The 18,055-nt window shown below is 38.3% G+C and overlaps 1 protein-coding gene across 11 annotated transcripts in view; it reads right to left on the bottom strand.

The window, feature by feature from the left end:
• Window positions 1-18,055, bottom strand: part of ITPR1 (inositol 1,4,5-trisphosphate receptor type 1) — a 386,707-nt gene that overhangs the window by 166,769 nt on the left and 201,883 nt on the right. For all 11 annotated transcript variants that reach the window (XM_031954255.1, XM_031954269.1, XM_031954258.1 and 8 more), the window contains 8 exons: window positions 17,157-17,294; window positions 14,273-14,398; window positions 12,881-13,081; window positions 12,062-12,313; window positions 11,225-11,350; window positions 9,145-9,273; window positions 5,323-5,443; window positions 1,658-1,842 (listed from right to left, as the gene is read on the bottom strand). In XM_031954255.1, coding sequence (XP_031810115.1) covers window positions 1,658-1,842; window positions 5,323-5,443; window positions 9,145-9,273; window positions 11,225-11,350; window positions 12,062-12,313; window positions 12,881-13,081; window positions 14,273-14,398; window positions 17,157-17,294 — 1,278 coding nt within the window. The remainder of the gene's footprint in view (window positions 1-1,657; window positions 1,843-5,322; window positions 5,444-9,144; window positions 9,274-11,224; window positions 11,351-12,061; window positions 12,314-12,880; window positions 13,082-14,272; window positions 14,399-17,156; window positions 17,295-18,055) is intronic.

Here is an 18,055-nt window from a genome sequence, read left to right as displayed (position 1 = left end):
AGTCCTGGGGCCAAAGCCTACCTTTGACATGGAATTGGGGGTGTCAGAGTGGGCAGAGCGCCAGGCTGGAGTTCAAATGTGGCCTCAGAACTTAATAATTGTGTCACCCTGGACAAGTCACTTTACCCTGTTTGCCTCAGTTTCCTCATCTGTAAAATGAGCTGGAGAAGGAAATGGCAAACCACTGCAGTGTCTTTGCCAAGAAAACCCCAAAATAGGGTCACAAAGAGTCAGACAAGACTGAACAACAATAACAACAAGTGTGACAATTAGCAAGTCTTTTAGTCTCTTTGAGCCTGTTTTTTTTTTTTTTTCTTTTTAAACATAAAACAGTCTCTCCATATCTATTCTCCTGAGGCTGTTGTGAAGCTCACATGAAATAATGCATGTAAAGGGCTTTAGAAAATTTAAAATTTTGTTATGAGTAGCAGAATTATTATTCCATTAGGACAAGCAAAACAACCTATGTGGTCACTCAACCTGTGAGTGCAGAAAGTCAAACCAGTGACTACAGAGATACTTTCTAATGATGCTCAGAAGGATCCAGCGACTTCCATCCAGAATTCTTCCAGATCCCTGCAGATCCAGGAGAATCCTCGAAAGAACCCAGATCATGCTGATCCCAATTTGCCAGCACATCCTCCAAAACATACCATAGAGCAAACATCCTATAAAACAATCTGAAACTTACTTCTCAGCATCCACAGGATTAAGCGATATTTACCAACCCAGTCAGATTCATGGAGGACTGATGTCTCATTGTCCATGGAGATCCCTCAAGAAGTTGCTATGATAATACACTGAGTAACATACCCAATCATAGCTTACGAGCTGGAAGCTAGTCTGACTAATTCATTTTATCCATGAGGAAACAGAATCTCAAAGGGAAAGGAACTTGCTCAAAGCCACCCAATGTGGATTGGATTCCTGGTCTATAGGCTAAAGATGTCATTGAGAGTACTATAGCAGAAGCTTCTTATAGGTGAGAGCCTCAGGTTGGGAAGGAGTTAATAGATCTTCTGAGAGCCTACCAACAACCTGGAGATTAGTGAATCATTGGGAGAATCTGTGTCTTTTCAATGCCCAGCTCCCTCATTGGGCACATGTTATAAACTTCAGGGAGAAGAAGAGCCTTCTCCAGGGTGAGAAAAACAAAACCCCAGAGTCTTATTCCCTACTTGCTGGCACTCTGCTTCCCGACAGAGCTGGTTCACACTCTTTCCAAGGCTAACTAATCCTCTGAAACAAGGATTTGTAGTCTGTGTCCTGGATGCTGCTGGAAGCCTAATGAAGTTATGAATCCCTTCTCAGAAAAAAATTTGTGGCCCACGTTCATAATTGAGGGAAATGCTAATTTCCAACTAGAGGTTAGTGAAAATAAAGATGTAATATCTTCCCTATCCAAGTTCGTGGAATCTCCTTGAAATCTATGCATGCACTTCTCTGACTCCCAATTAAAAATCTTTAAAGCAATCAGGACCCTCAGATGCATTCTCAAATCAAGGCTGTCTCTTCCTAAATGATTTCACATTCCTCTCCCTAATATGCTATTTTTTCCTCCAAAGCTCACAACCTTGAAATACTTTTATTTTACTTTGGACTGATCTTAAATGCTTGGTCAAACCCCAGAAGTACATATTTGGGACTAGATCATCACCTGCAATCTTTCGATGATGTTCCTGTAATCACGGGAAGCGGCGAGCACAGAGTCCCGGCGAGCGGCATTTCTTGCCGACAGTCGCCAGTTCATGGCAGTTTTCTGCACAATGTTGTGTGACTTGAGGAACAGGTTGTTGACCTGGCTGTCCAAGTCTACAGGGATGGCGATTGCTCGACTTTTAGCTGGAAAAGAAGAAGGTAAGTTCTGAGCAGTGGACAACTGGGCATTCTCTGTCTGCTATCTGTCTATCCCTCTATTCCTATCCAACAATCCAGTTATCTATCATCTACCATAAGAAAGACTGAAGCTTATCAATTTCTCATATATTTATACACACACATACATATATATATATATATATATATATATATACATCTATATTATCTCTCTCTCTCAATGTGTGTATATATCCACAAACACATATATACATATATATATATATACATACATATATATATATATATATATATATATCTGCTATAGCTAGGTCCTGATTATTATGAATAATGAATATCCCCAAAGTAATTGCATTATTTGAATTCACCTTGCAAATTTTCAATGGGTGGAACCAATTACCATTTTTTACATTATTATAACTTCAAATAGTAAAAAAAAATGAATGAATAAATAAATGAATCTTAAATAAATAGGATTACTTCACAGAGTTCATCATTTGTATTAAATGGTACCTTGCTGTAGGTAGAGCAGTGAATGGAACACTGGGCCTAAAGTTGGGAAGACCCGAGTTTAAATCTGGGTTCAGATAGTTACTAGATGAGCTTCCTCTGTTTGCCTCAGTTACCTTAACTGTAAAATGGGGATAATGCCAGCACCTAGCTTCTAGGGTTATTGTGAGAATCAAGTGAGATGGTATTTGTAAAATACCCTGCAAATCTTTTTTTTGGGGGGGACCCAGTTGGAAAATTTTTATTAATAATATTTATACTTTGCCTGTTTCTTCCATCATCAATAGAGCTCTCATTTTGAGATCTATCCTCATTTTTACCATGACATCCAGTTCCTCCTTGTTAGCAACAGAGGAGATACAGTTGTTGTTGAACTTGTTTATCTTCTCTCTTTTTTTAAAATAATTTTTTATTGACAGAATACCCTGCAAATCTTAAAAGTGTATGAATGCTAACTATATCTAATTTTTTATTTTATATGTATGTATAATAATCTCTCTTCATCATTGATGAGAGATTTAATATCATATTAGCTTGTCCATTATTCTGTGACCAATTAATGTGTACTAGTTTTAAGATGGGGCAAAGATAAAAGAAACCTCAGAGAGCTCCTAACTTAATAATCTCTTCATTTTACTGAAGAAGAAAACTAAAGCCTAATTCACAAAGATAGGTGAATGATAATTACCAAAGTTGATATTCACATAAGATATTAAGTTTTACAAAGCACTTCCTATATTTTAGCTCATTTAATCCTCAAAACAACTTCCTGAGGTGCATACTACAGTATTATTATTATCCCCATTTTACAAATAAGGCTCAGAGAGGCTAAGGTTCAAAAGGCTAATAAAATGTTGGAGGAAAGATTCCTACATTTCTCTTCCCTAGTTCTGAACGAAGATTTAATGCAGGACCTCAGATGCTGGATCAAGAGCAACTTCCAACTATATCATGTTAATTTTCAAGGACCCAAACAAATCATAATTGGGCAGGCAAAGGTTTGGTGACCTAAAAATAACCATCCCTTCTTACTCTCTGAAAGGGCAGATTATTTTTAGATCACATGCTACTCTGTGTCCTCTTATTAGCATAGATAATTGAGACAGGTGGATTAAAAAAAACAAAAACAAAAACAAAAACAACCTTACAATCTTCAGGCTTTCCAAAGTGTAAAGCTCTTAGATTTTGCTCTTATTACAAAAAGCTGAACAAGACCTCTGTGAGTACATGTTTAATGCCCCTCATTAAGTCTCTAGGGAAGTTAGAGGCCCATGGACAGTTACTGTGTAAGTACTTCCAAAGTTGAATTTCTTACTTTAAAAGATAATAGATAAGTTAGGCTTCCAATGAGTAATGGATGAAAAAGGGCTAGCAGCCATTTTACATTACTCTGCAAAGTTTAATATAAAAAAGTAGATTTTTGAATGGAGTTGAGGTTGGAGGGAGGGCAGAGGGAAGAAAAGGCAGGAGCCTCTCATTCCCAGGGGGTTTCCTTTCAACACCTGCTAGTTCCCCATTTGAGGTTGTGTTTCCTGTGTTACCCAGCCCTACAAAGAGAGCAAATGTCAGTCCGATGTGTTCCAGATTCTGAGATTAGAACAAGTTATATTCATATTACACACACACGTTTCATTAACTTTTGTTCTTTTAAAAATGACTTTGGATGTAGGAGCAAGCTTTCACCTACTGCTATAGCACCTGCAGATTCTATTGGTTAGACTTTGTTTCAAGTAGCTTACTCAAAACCAAGCTGAACATGATTCATTACACATCAACTACTCACTTTCACAAAGTCACAAAATTTCAGTGTTGGAAAGGACCTTGGTAAACATCCAATCCAACTCTTATTCAAAGAAAGATCTCCGGGACTACACAGTTGATAAGAGGCTGTCTGAAGACTTCCAACAAGGTGGATCCCACTCTCTCCTAAAGCACCCCCTTTCACTTAACCAAATGGCTGAAAGGTTTTTCTGCATATCAAGATTTAAATTTCCTCCTCTGTCACTTTTACACTTACAACTAATTCTGTCCCCTTAGGTTAAAACAAAACTAGTCTACTACTCTTTTGTCTTGGAGAGAGTCAGCAACTACTTGAGGACAGTTAATATGGTCCCTTCACTCCTCTCTTTTAGGGCTTCTTAGAGCTCAGGGAATATATCTTTTTAGGAAATGACATTAGCAAGATTATCAAAGCCTGGCCTAGAGGCACTCTGAAAGTTAGGGAGATCTTTTCTCTTACTGAGAGCATGTTTCTGCAGGTACTTTCAAAGTTGGATTTCTTGATTTTAAAGGAGGTAAAAGTCAAAATGCATAGATCTGGGCCCAAAGAAAAGATGTAGAGCCACCTAATTAAAAAATGAAATCTAGATTCAAATGAAGAATACATGGTTTCTTCCTTAGTATTCTCAAAGAGCATCAAGTAGCCACCTTTTTGACTAGACTCACATAAGATACTTTGCCATGGATAGATTATCAATTTCTTGTAACTTAGTCCTACAGGGAGTACAAGCAGGCAGATGATGGATATGCAGCACTTAGTGCAAAAATAAATGATACTGATATAAATTTTGTAGGTCAGTGGGGGAACAGGGACAGCCATTGTGGTTTAAGGAGCATAATCAGTAAGTACTAGGGGTTGAAGGATGGCAAAAAGAGAAAAAGGAACTCAATCATAATAGTTCCACTTAAGATTTGCAAATACTTTCTCACAGCAGATAGCACAGTTACTATTAGTGTTTATTTAAAAATATATATGTATATTTTTAACCAAAGAGGAAACTCGGGACTGGCAAGATGAAATATATCCATGCTCACATGCTCAAATGTTTGAAGCAGAATTCCAACTTAGATTAACTATTTGTATTTCTGATATTTTGTAGACTAGACCACAGGGCTTTCCACCTATTCATGCCATCTTTAAACATTAAGTATACTTTTGGTTATGTTAGAAACAAAGGCAACTGTCAAGTTTCTTACCTACATCAGAGAGCACCCTTATACAACTCTCCACGGAGGCTTTCTGACTCGGCATCAGCCAGTTGCAGTGATAAACCCTGAATACTCCTTGTAGCAGTTGTACAAAGACTGGCTGACGAGTCTAAAAGGGAAAAAAAAGGAGGGAAAAAATCAAAGAAAGCTGCATTTTATTCTCTCAAGACAAACAGTAAGTCAAGTCTTCTCATATTCAGTTGGGTGTTTAAGAATAGATCTCTTCATCCATACTCCAGACAAGAAGTATTCCAGAGCAAAATGCAGGGAGAGATCAGATGAACAAGGAGATCAAACATTTTTATGAATCATTAGAAATAATAAGGAAGAAAAGCAAGTCACTATCTTAAGCCAGAGCACAAAACTGCACTTATCTGCCTAGGGTTGCCCTTAAGAAGGCCCCTTGGAGAAGGAAAGAGGAAAAGGCTTAGTTGGGAGACTGGGTAAAGAGATTAAGAAAATAAAAACTGGATCTTGGATGAAAACTGTTGAGTTTTGATCTTCTAAAAATGGTCTTAACTCCTAACTCCCACCTACTCAGGGCCAAGAATATACTATAATACAGTGTGCAAAGATAGCAGAGGTAATAAACTGATAATTAAAAGTTGTCTTTAAGGCTTTATTTCCCTTAAAAAAAAAGTAGATAAGAGACCAATCACATAGTACAACTAGAAAAGTACAAATTTTCACTTGACTAATCAATTGATCTCACATCTTCAGAGGATAGATCTACTTTAGGTTTTGAACCTTCTGTAATAGAATATTTCACTTCATTGGATGAGCGATACACGCCCCATTTTATATTCTTAGTTTATACAGTTAAAAAGCTAATCAGCTTAATAAAAATTACCATCCAAATGTTCTGCAAGGCTTTTGGGAAGGGAAAAGAGTTAATTCAGGCAACTGAGCAACCACCCTTTGAATGCTAATAAAAATGATGTGTTGCAAGAAAACTGAGGTTAGTCAAAGAAGTTGGGCTTTCCTGTAAATGCTGGCGCAGAAAAGAATCTGATCTCTATCTTCATAAAGCACTTCGCATCATATAATTGAATTCCACAGGGCGGATACATATTCTGGCTTGTTCTTATCACCATCAGGGATAGAAATGACAAAGGCCCAAGGATTTACAGAAATGTCAAAGTACCAACAGCAATAACAACTATTGATAGTACCTGTGCAATGCTTTTGTTTGTTTGTTTTTTGACAAAATACTTTACAAATATGATCTTATTTGATCCTTACAACAATACTAGTAAGTAGTTGCTACTATTTTTTTTTCTTTTTTAGCTAAGGAAACTCAAGCAGACAGAGGTTGAGTGACATGCCCAGAGTCACACAATAATAAGTATCTAAAGCTGGATTTGAACTTGAATCTTCTGCTCTTTAAGTCTAGTGCTCTATCCAGTGCCACCAAATGATATTTTAGTGTCTTTCAAGTGCTCATAAGTCAAATGCTTGATACTTAAACACATAAAGAGAAATATATATCAATTGACTTCTATGTATCTATCTGTGGGAGACAGCTCTTGCTCTCTCAGGATTTGAAATTTAGTACGGGAGATCAGTCATATACATAAAATATTTAGTATAGAAAATAAACCTGTATTTGCTTAAGAAACAGACAAAAATCTACACAAATTACAGATATCACCATTGTCAAAAATCCTATGTTTATATATCTGCATGTAAAAATGATGCTCATTTTGAATTTCACAAGGACTCTTTGTGGACCAAATAAGGTACTGGTAAAGCACTTTGCTAAGTTCCTGGGAACTATATAAATGCATATTCCCTTTCCTTTACTCTGGTAGTGTTAGAGGTATTTTTTCCTCCATTTTTCAGATGAGGAAACTGAATCTCTGAGAAGTTAAAGATAATTAAAACAGTGCAATTGATGGACAAAACACCGATTAAACATTAAAGGTCTGGATGAAAAAAAATCTGTTGAGACTTTACTCACAGACTAAATAAACATAAGATCTAGAATTTGAATCCAGTTCTTGCTGACTTCAAGTCCAGGCCTTTTTCCATGATTCCATTTGGTCTAGGGCTTCTCCTTTCCTTTTAAAAGAACTACTTTTAAGGGATGGTCTATCTGTCTGAGCAGTAGAAAACCTAATACTAAGATTTCTGCAAGGAAGAGATAGATTGGTGACTAAGAGGTAAGAATGGCCAAACAAATGTTTAAAAAAAAACAAACAAAAAAAAAACTTCATGTGGATTGACAGTTTTCTAAGAGAGTACAACAGAATGATCTGTTCCACAGTTTGCATGGTGGACACTGCCACTGCCATGGTGAACTGGACCTTTAAATCACAAGCAAACCACCTAAAATATTACTGCTCAAGGACAATTTTTAGAGTTGACCACTTCAGAGAGTAGTCCTTTATTGGATGGGAGAAGCCTGGCCTTTAACAGCCTACAAGATTGTTGACGTCAAGGTACCACTTTCACCACAGACTTGTAAATCATATTTCTGACCCACTGCATTTCCCAAGCATTCCTGAAAGCTATTTCTATTTCTCTGGAATAAGCAAGTTGCTTAAAATTTCGAGAATAAAGGGACAGGAATCATTTTGCCCAATTGGTTGGGTTCAATTCTTATTATTAGGGGAAATTAATAAATCCATTTTATTGAGTGTGGTCCTGTGTCATCTTTCCCGGGTTCAAGGCAAGAAGGCTGCTACCTTTATTAATGGAAGGTAACATTTGAGCTCATCATCTTTTCCCCAGTAATCTCTCTCCTTTCTGATAGAACAGTATCTAGCACACAGTTATTATTATTATTGTTTGTCTCCCCCCCCTTTTCAAAAAGGACCAATGACATCTTGGGTGATGTCTTGATTTATGTGTCAATTGGATTTAAGTGAGATAGAATTGCCCAAAGTCATCCACCTCTCTCTTTCTCCCTGAATCACTGAGGTTCAGTGACAAAAAAAAAGTCGGGATCACCAGGGATGCCTGGGATGCAGCGAATGATCTTGGTGTTCTTTATGCTGAACAATCTCTGGCTTTCCACAGAGCCTTCTTCTGCTGCCTATTGGAACATCCATTCTGCTGAGGGATGTCTGCCCATGCTGAGGGACCCCTTACTAAGGGGTCTTACCTTCAGACAGTCCACTTGTCAAGATGGTTTACTGGGGTGTGGATACTGAGTGTGTGACGGCATCTTAGAGCCACAGATGAGAGTTGAGCATCCCCAAAGATGGATGAGCATCCCTCACACCAGAGGTGCTAGAACTCCCTGAACACCCCAGTAAACATCCAAGAAATGCTTATTGTTTGACTCGCTCTAACTCCCAGGTAATTTAGAGCTAACTGTCCCACTTTTATCCCATAAATTCCTTGGTGGCAGCTTTCCATTTTGATTTAGGCATTCTCAGAGTTGTACTGCCAACACTGTTCCCCACAATCTGGGGATGGTAGAGAATTTTCACTGAGGAACTCCCCTCAAAAATGTAGATCTGCAAGAACTTTGCAAGGTGCCCCAAGATGTGATTGTAAGCTGCTCTGCACAGCATGGTAGTTACTTAATAAAACACTGTGGAACTGGACTGAACGTGGATCCCAGGGAAAGACAAATAAAAGGCTATAAGTCACACAAGAAGGATGGAAATGCTCCACAGATATCGGGATCACATGTATCTGGATGTTCCCTGTGTGTTCTGGCATCTCAGGGTTTCATCTTCACCCTTTTCCCTGGGGCTATTCTAGTCTCACCTCCTCTTAGCCTGCCAGGTGCCCTTAGCTTGGGTCACACTCGCCTTCCTAAGGACATCAAAGCCAACACTCTTTGGGCACTTTTCTTACCTGCAAAGTTGTGCTTTGGTCAGAAAAGGGGGAGCTGAAGAAAGTCGTCACGATGCTCATGACGATCTCAGTCACATATTTCTCCAGAATTGAGTCGGCATGTTTCCTGTCACTTGTGTTGTTACAGGCCTAAGAAAATAATTTGTGAGCTTTAGAGATAAGAATGAAATCTGAAAATCAATTACAAAGCTAAGAAATTGCTCTCACTTCTTTTTGATGGTTTTCATGGCTGATCAACCATGCATTGAGTATTAAACAACGAATATTTAGATAATAATTTACCTCTTAAAATGACAACAATTGGCTGTGACCAAGTCCCTTCCAGTTCAAAAACTTCTATAATTTCATTCTATTCTTATAGTTATAGTGGACCTCAAGGAAATATCCAATTATTCTCCTTAATCCAATTATCTCCTTAAGTTGGAATTTCATTTTATCAAGTAACAGCTCAAAAGAATAAGCCTTGACTTAGAAATCTTTCTGAACATATAGGCAATATTTGGACTCAGAAGGCCTGGGTCTGAAGAAGGTCAGAGGAGGTTTGTGGGCCTCAGTTTCCCCATCTATCCCCCTGCAATTTTACAGAGATAAGGAAACTCTGACCCAGAGAGATTTAAGTAATTTTGCCAAAATTACAGACATTAAGTGGCAGGTCTGGGATTTGATCTTAAGAACTTTAATGCCAAATTAAGAACTCCTCCTATAACACCATTTTCATTAGATTGTAAGCTCCATGAGGGCAGGACTATCTTCGGTATTTCCAGTTCTTAGCACAGTGTCTGGCACATAGTAGGCATTTAATAAATGTTGATTGGATTGAATTGTCACTGTGCTGCTTACAATCTCTAATTTCCTAATAAATCTTACAACATTTCATCTTCTTCACGGAATTTTAACTTGTACTGAATTTGGCTATTTTGAGGACGGCCATAATCAAAGGGCCAGAAAACAAGTGAATCGAGATAATAATTATTTATCAGCATAAGGGCTAAGGTTTGGGCACTGTAAGGGATAAAGGTTTTAAGAGGGAATTAATTAAATAATAACAGCTGACACCGAGACAGTGCCCTGAAACAGCGCCCAAATTCTCATCATCATCCTGTGAGGACGTTAATACAAGTATTATGGTGTCAGCTGAATGGAGGCTAAGAACAAACCTTCTGAATCTAGGTACAGGATTCTCTGGCTACCCCACCCTGACTCTCCTTTGAACCATTCAGGAATTGAGCTGTTCCCTCCTGGAGGCCCCAGGCTAGTTTGGGACAGGACAAGAAGAACTGGGAGGTACTGAAAAGTCAAAGCCTGGAAGGTTTCTGACATTAGCTGCCCAGTGCTATTAAATGAAGGTCTCTGGCACTGGGCGAGGTGAGCTAGGACTCCGAGTGCTTTCCAGGCTCTAGGCCCAATATTTCTGTCTGCATGCACATCTGACACCAGACACTAAATATTCTCGGTTCGACATGCTTACTACACCCAATGCACAAAACCAAAAAGGATATAGGAAAATCTATGAAGTGCTGAGTTAGAGGAGATGTATCGAAAGATGAGATAGGCTACAGGTTCCCATACACAAGTCACAAAGTAAATGGCCAAGTCCGGGAACATTTTCTTATAGAGCTGAATCTGGTGGCTTATAATGAGGTGGGGAGGTCCCCATAAACCTCGCTTACAAATGCATGACAGATATGATCTTAGAAAACAAGTTGTGGCTAAGACAAGAAAATAGACAGATTTCTTCCCAGAATATGAGTAAAATCCACAATCAGCAACAACCAAAAGGCAAGAGAGCAGAAGTAAACAGACAAGAAGATGTCAGTCTGCAGGCTCACAGATTTAGCCAAGGAAGGACTTTCAAAGAAATGTGCTGCTGCTTCTTCTTTTTTTACAGAGGAATAAGGTGAGGCACTAAGAAGGCACTATTTGCCCAAGGGGACACAGGGAGCACTCGGAACTGAGCGCAGAGGCTTGGCTTTTTCTTTTATACCAGAGAGATAAAGAACAAGTTCATTTTGCTCATGGTCAGCCACAGGAGCCAGGATCACAAAGACAGACTTAACCTTTGATTCCTAAATGCTCTTACCCTACAGATGTCAACAAGAAAATTCTCAAACAACTTCCACATGTGGTTACTGGTATAAATTTCCTTCATCTCTACCTCGGTATCCACATAGCAATGGTTCAGGAAGTTGATGTAGGCAATTTTAACCTGGAAGGAGGGAAGAAAAAGAGCTGGGTAAGAAGATGAATGTGCAGGCCAGAAGTCAGTGACCATGTTATAAAAAGATAAAACGAAAGGGCTGGACTACATAATTCCTAATCTTGCCCTGGTCACACAGCATGTAAGTCTCAGAGGTCGATTCAAAGCCAACCTTCTCTCTCTTCACTGTACTTTACATAACCTCATAAAATAATTATTCATATAAAAAAGAGCAAACACCACCATAATCTACAGGAGCTCAGCTTCTTACTCCGGCCAAATTCCTTTCAAAGTTTCCATCCCTAGGGAAGCTAGGAAATATGTACAATGGAATGAGCACCATCTGGGGAGTCAGAGGACCCATTTCTGACATTTGGTACCAGAATGACGTTGGGCAAGTTACATCACCAATCTGGACTTCAGTTTCCATTTCCATAGAATGAGAGGGCTGGACTACTTCAGAGGCCTTTCCTCATATCCTTCCAGCATCAAGTCTACGATTCTACATACTACAACAATTTGTCCACTTCTCTCATGAGAGTAAGACTGAAGACTAATTTTTCCTGGCACAGGATTTTAAGCCTAATTTTTTTATTCTAAAATTAAATAAATGTTTTTTTTCAGGGCTAGAATCTTTATCCCACCAAATGAGAATTTGTAATTTTCAATCTTAGCTCCAAACACAGCAAGAAAAGAGGCTCCAGCCCTACTGAACCTCACCTCAGGGATGCAATCTTCATGGGTCACTACACGGACAATGTCATCTAAAGGAAGGAGGGAGTTACACTTGATCTCTGTGTAGACATTTTTACCCTCTGTGCATACTGCTAAGAGTTCTACGAGGTGGATATGGTACATTAGAGGGCTGTTTTCATCCATTCGGTCCCGTTCTGATCTCATCATCTGGATGAGCGTCTGGAAGGAGGCCCTGTCATTGTAGAACACAAGGACATCTTCTCCTGAATTGACCAACTACAAAAAGGAAAAAAAAAACATCTTTATCAAAAGCTTGAGAGAGAATAAAATGCTACATAAATCTGTTGTTTGCTGAGAAAAAAAAGAAAGAAAGGTTCTATCACCAGCCTTCCGGCGCTAGATTCCCAAATGATAACAAAGATGATAGAACTGCTCATTTATATTTGGCTGGTTTTATCCCCTTTCCCAAATTTAATATTATTTGTATCTCAGTTCTCATGACCTATGACCTGAGTGAAAAATTAATTGCTAGAAAACAGCTGCCTTTGAGGAGTTTCCTATTGTTAGGTTTGCAAATATTAATGAGGACAAGGATCAGACTTCTTTACTATAAGGAGTCCTGCATAAGGAAGTCTCTCTATCAGATGGGGAACTTGGAGAAGGTAAGGGACATAGCCAGTGTGGTTGTGGTCAGATCCTTGCCTTGAACTCAGATCTTCCTAAATCTGGGACCAACTCTGCAGTCACTAGGCTCTAAGGCTTCCTCGGATAAGGATGCCTCATGGAAAATGCTTATATCACCCTGGCTGTGACCATGCACAGAAACAGGCAGCTCTCACTCACCTCGGCCATGACCATGTCTTGACACTTCTTAATAAACTTTCCTTCAGCCTTGACAATCGTTTGCAGAAATTTGATGTACTGAACATTCCTACCATGTGTTTCTATACAATGGACAAAGTGCTGGACCACTCTCTCGTTGATCTCACTGCAAAGCTGGAAGTTATTCATGAAAATGTGCTGCATCGTCACGGCTTCCAGAATCTAACATGGGAAGGAAAGCCTCAGTTTAATAATAACAATATAATAATAATGATGAATAAAGAGAATGGCTAACTATTCAGAAAGTGTGAGAAGGAATGTGGCTTAATTCACTTGGGAAATCACTGAGACAGTAAGAGAATGGTCACCCATTACTGACTTGGTTTAAAATAAGTCCCATGGAATATATGACTTACTTAGTGGCAGAGAGGTATTGGCTAGAATCAGATGCAGGACATTATTGGAATAGAACTTCCAGATAAAGAAAGTCCCTCTAGCAATACAAACCAGCCCTTTTCCTACAAGGGAATATCAGTAGGAGAAGGGACTAGCATTAAGAGGGCTCAGGAAAAGTTTCTCAGAGAAGGTGAGGGATGAACTAGAACTTGAAAAAAAGTGGGGAGCCATTTAATATAGTATATATATATATAATATAGTACATAATATATATATATAAATGAATATATGGAATATATAAAATATATATGTAATACATGTAAATTATACACACACACATATAAATCTACTTCCTGAATTGTTGTGAAGATGAAATGAGATAATTGCAAAGCACTTAGCACAGTACTTGGCACTTAGTAAGTGCTATATAAATATTATTGTTGTTGTCATTGCTAAACTCTTTGTTTTCAGTTATTTTTAGATCTGAAATTATGTACTATATCATATACATACTATATTATATATAGTATATTATGTTTTGTATATATATAATATTATGGTAGTATTATTATCCCCATTTTAATTTTTTTTACAGATGAGGAAACTGAGGCAAATAGAAATTAGAGTGACTTTCCTGGGATCACACAGCTAGTACATGTCTGCGTTTGAACTCAGGTCTTTGTGACTCCAGATCCAGAACTCTTTCCACTGTACCATCTAGCTGCTCTAAATGAATAAAACTTTTTTTTTGGTGGACGTTATACTTAAAATAATTCAAGCTAGTGTCTTTAAACCTCTGATACTTCTCCATTCCTCTTGCCCTTCACCCACTTTTCCTTTACATCCTCCTTTTGTGCAACGCCAGGAAACATCCAGGGTTTCTGAATGGGATTCCCGGATACTCATCTGGACCAGTCTGGTTTCAGAGCCAAGAAGAACACAATTCTATCAGACTAGCTATCCTTTCTGCCTCGTGCCCTTTTTTCACTAAGGAGCCAGACAGTCATTGATCCTTACCCCAGGATTCAGAAAGAGGTTTATATGCTTGTGGAGGAGAGCCTGGTTCTGCTGATTACCAGCGCAGAAGTTCTGTAAAAACTCGTGAGCCAGCTTCATGATCTCCTGCATCCGTGTGTCTTCAGCCTAGGTAGAATAGTGACGAAAAGGAGTTAAGGGAATGCACGAGTATGGGAGAGTGGAAACTGAGCTTCAGGTTAGAAGACCTGGATTCCTACAACATCTACTTTTACTAGCTAGCTGAATGATGTAGTCACTTTAGTACTTATTGGGTATAAGGCACTGAGACAATGTGTGTGACCTTTGTTAAAGTATTATCTGAGCTTCAATTCATTCATCTGTGTGATAAAGGGATTGGGCCAGATGCCGTCTAAATAACCTGTAAATCTATAAATATTAGGATTCAAAGACCTTTATGAATTAAGCTCTTAGGAATAACTGAAAACTTTGATGCTAAAATGGTGTTCTGCTGACAAATTACTTAGGCATCCAGAGGAAACAAAGGTTTTTTAGGAACAGAGAGATGCAGCATGGGCAAAGAGAATAATTAGTCTCACAAGTGGGAAGATATGAATTCAAGTCCTGATTCTGAAACATTTTTTCTCATTAAGATCATATGGGGCACTTAAAATCTCAGCATTCTAAGCATTCCTCTAAGATTTGAAGAAGTTAATTTTCATAGCCAGGAATATCCCACCAATGATCACAAATCTGGTCCCCAAAATAAATAAGATATATCCTAAATGAAATGGCTCAATGACTGAAATGAAGACGTTTTAAGTCCTGATTTTATGTCATAAGTTGGCACAGAAAAAATGACAGCAAATTAAATGTTTTGCCCAATTCAAATTCATTCATTCATTCAAGTGGATTAATGAAATAAAATCATTTGAGCTCCCTGAAGGCAAGCCATTATCATTTTTTCCTATTACTGAAAATAGACCATCATGTACCCATCTTTTAGTTTGCCTTTCAACTTGCCTTCTACCAGGGCAACTACTGGCATGGTAAAGTGGGATGGGGGATGTCTTTTGATTAGTGCATAAATTGGATTTAAGTGAAGTGGAAGAACTTCTCAGGCTTCACGCTCTTTTCCAGAATTGTCACGGTACAGTGATAGGTCAGGGTCAAGATGATCTGTGATGGCTCAAGATACAGTAGATAATCTTAATGACTTTGACATTTAACCAAGCTCTAAATTCTCCATAGCACCTGCTTCAGTCACCTTAAATGCCATTGGAACACATTGTTCTCATCTACCCATTCCCGGGGAAGTCATCACATGCTTGGGGCAGACACACCCCAACCTACAAAGGGTTTGAGACCTCTTGGTTGCTCTTAATCTGGTTTAGCCTGTCTGCATAGATCTGCACCAGATTCACAGAATCTGAGAATGGGAAGGGATCTCAGAGAACATCCCAATGGAGCCTGTGACTGAACAAGAAACTTATGTACCTCATACCTGAAAAAGTGATTGCCCGGCCCGGAAACCTAGAATGAGGGGAAACCCACACCCTCCCAAGGCCCACTGTCCTGTTCCACTTTTCTGTGTCTCTAATTTTTAAGAAGTTTATCAAACACAGTGGCCAAATTTGCCTTTTAGTGACTTCTTTCCACGTATTCTAGATCTGCCTTTTTAGGGTAAGCAATCAAATTCTTCCCCATCATGTTCCGTATCTCTGTGAGTAGAAATTCCACCCAATTCTGAACAAATAAAAAAGCATGTAATAGGGAAAGTGATGAACTATAGGGCATCCCCTGAAACAGAGCAAAACACGACCCCATTATATTCATAAAGGACTTTTTGGTTCCTAAGTCACTTTCATAGATTTTGTCCCAAAGGATTCTCAAAACCACCCTTCGAGGGAGACAAAGTAGAGGATTTTATGTTTACTTTATGAAAGAATCTTAGCTATGTGTTTTGACAATAGAAAAAGGGCAGTGGAAGGTTTAAAGAATTTTTAAAGTCCAAGCATGACTTGGCAAGGCCACATAACGAGGGGAACATAGCATATTTTTTGCATTGCTTTGTAAATTTAGTTCTTAGCACAGTTCCTAGGATATAATAAGCACTTAGAAAATGCTTGATGACTGACAACTTCATCATGAGAAATATAAAATATTTCTTGAAAAAAAAAAAGACATTTATCCCTGGTTTGTGGCCATAATTTTAAATGCTTCTACACAGTTTTATCCTTATTTAAGAAAAACATCAGAGGGACTTAGTTGAAATATCTTTTTCTTATGAAAAGGAATCTAAAAAGATAGCCAGCCATAAGGATAACATATCATTGAGATTGTCCATTGATAAAGTCCTAGACCGGGGTTCTTAATTGAGGATCCATAGAGAAGGTTCAGGGAATCTGTTAAGTTAGATGAGAAAAATGAAACATTTTCACTTATCTGTGGTTAATTTAGGAATCCTCCCTATGTCCTCAACTAGACAGACTTCTGACTCTGCATTCTTGGTTAAGACTGACCAGACTCTGTGTTTTACTGATACAATCAAGCCCAACTTTTATACCACAGAAAGGAAGCATCTGACAGAGACTGCTCTATCTACTGTCCCTAAGTCATTTCAGGAGTTCACAGACTTTATCTAAAAGATGACATTTTCTATACTTTTGGTGCCTTTAGTTATAAAGAAATGTTCTTGGTCTATAGCATCAATTTGTGGGTCCAAAAATCAAGATTATTAACACATTTCCATAAGTGACTGATGGCTTCCCCAACCCCACACACTTTCCTCATCCCCCATTTTAGTAAGGTCTTTCTCTTTTGTGCTCAAAAAGTTGAAACATTCACAATACCTTCATTCATGAGAGTTTGGGGACAGGGGGAAATCAAGGGATAATAATGCAAGACTGATTCTTCTGTGACTTACCTTTTCATAGGGGATCTGTAAGAGCTCCAGGACAACGGCATGGGCTCCCATGTTTCGCAATAATCGCTGCTGTTGCTTTCTGCTCTTCCTGACAGAGGCACTCTCTTGGACACACAGTTTGCTAAGTCTAATTAAGATCTGGTAGAAAACAATAGGTTTGCTTAAGTGGTCCTCCCAGAAATTCTAGAGTTCTCTAGTAATTGGATTAAGAAGAGAAGAGGGGAGAAAGGTGGCTAAATGACTAAAACAGATGGGAAGAACCTATATTGCTAACATCTCTACAACATGAGTAGTTTTCCAATGGAAAGCCTTTGTTTAGAAACAGCTGGCTAACACAGTGTCAGTAAAGTCAAAAGTAGTGCTTACTGGTTGCTATAGATAGCTTGGTTGAAGGTTCTAGTTCTCAGAATGATGCTTTTTTAAATATTTAATTCAATTTAAAATATTTATACTACAGGGCAGTTAGGTGGCACAGTGAATACAGCACCAGCCCTTAAGTCAGGAGGTCCTGAGTTCAAATCTGGTCTCAGATATTTAGCACTTCCTAGCTCTGTGACTCTGGGCAAGTCACTTAACCCCAATTGCCTCAGGGGAAAAAAAAAATATATATATATATATATATATTACAACAATATAAATGGAAAAAACCAACCAAAAATAATTAAAAATAAATATTGCAAAATTGTAAAAAAAACCCCCCCAAAGAAGAAATGAAAAAAGACATATCTGATGGAAAGACCCCTGTGTGGAATACTACATATGATGTCAAAATTTTTTAATGCAATGATCAATATTGCTGATTGTTTTATTTCTCTTCTTCCTTTTGCTCTTTTGTTATTGTTAAAAAATATTCTCTTTTATATAATATGGCTCTTGGGAAGGGAAAGGGATATGTGAGA

The sequence above is a fragment of the Sarcophilus harrisii genome, chromosome 1, assembly GCF_902635505.1.
Source record: "Sarcophilus harrisii chromosome 1, mSarHar1.11, whole genome shotgun sequence".
Lineage (NCBI taxonomy): Eukaryota > Metazoa > Chordata > Mammalia > Dasyuromorphia > Dasyuridae > Sarcophilus > Sarcophilus harrisii.
The sequence above is the reverse complement of the archived record's forward strand: the minus strand, read 5'-3'. Positions and strand labels throughout refer to the sequence as shown.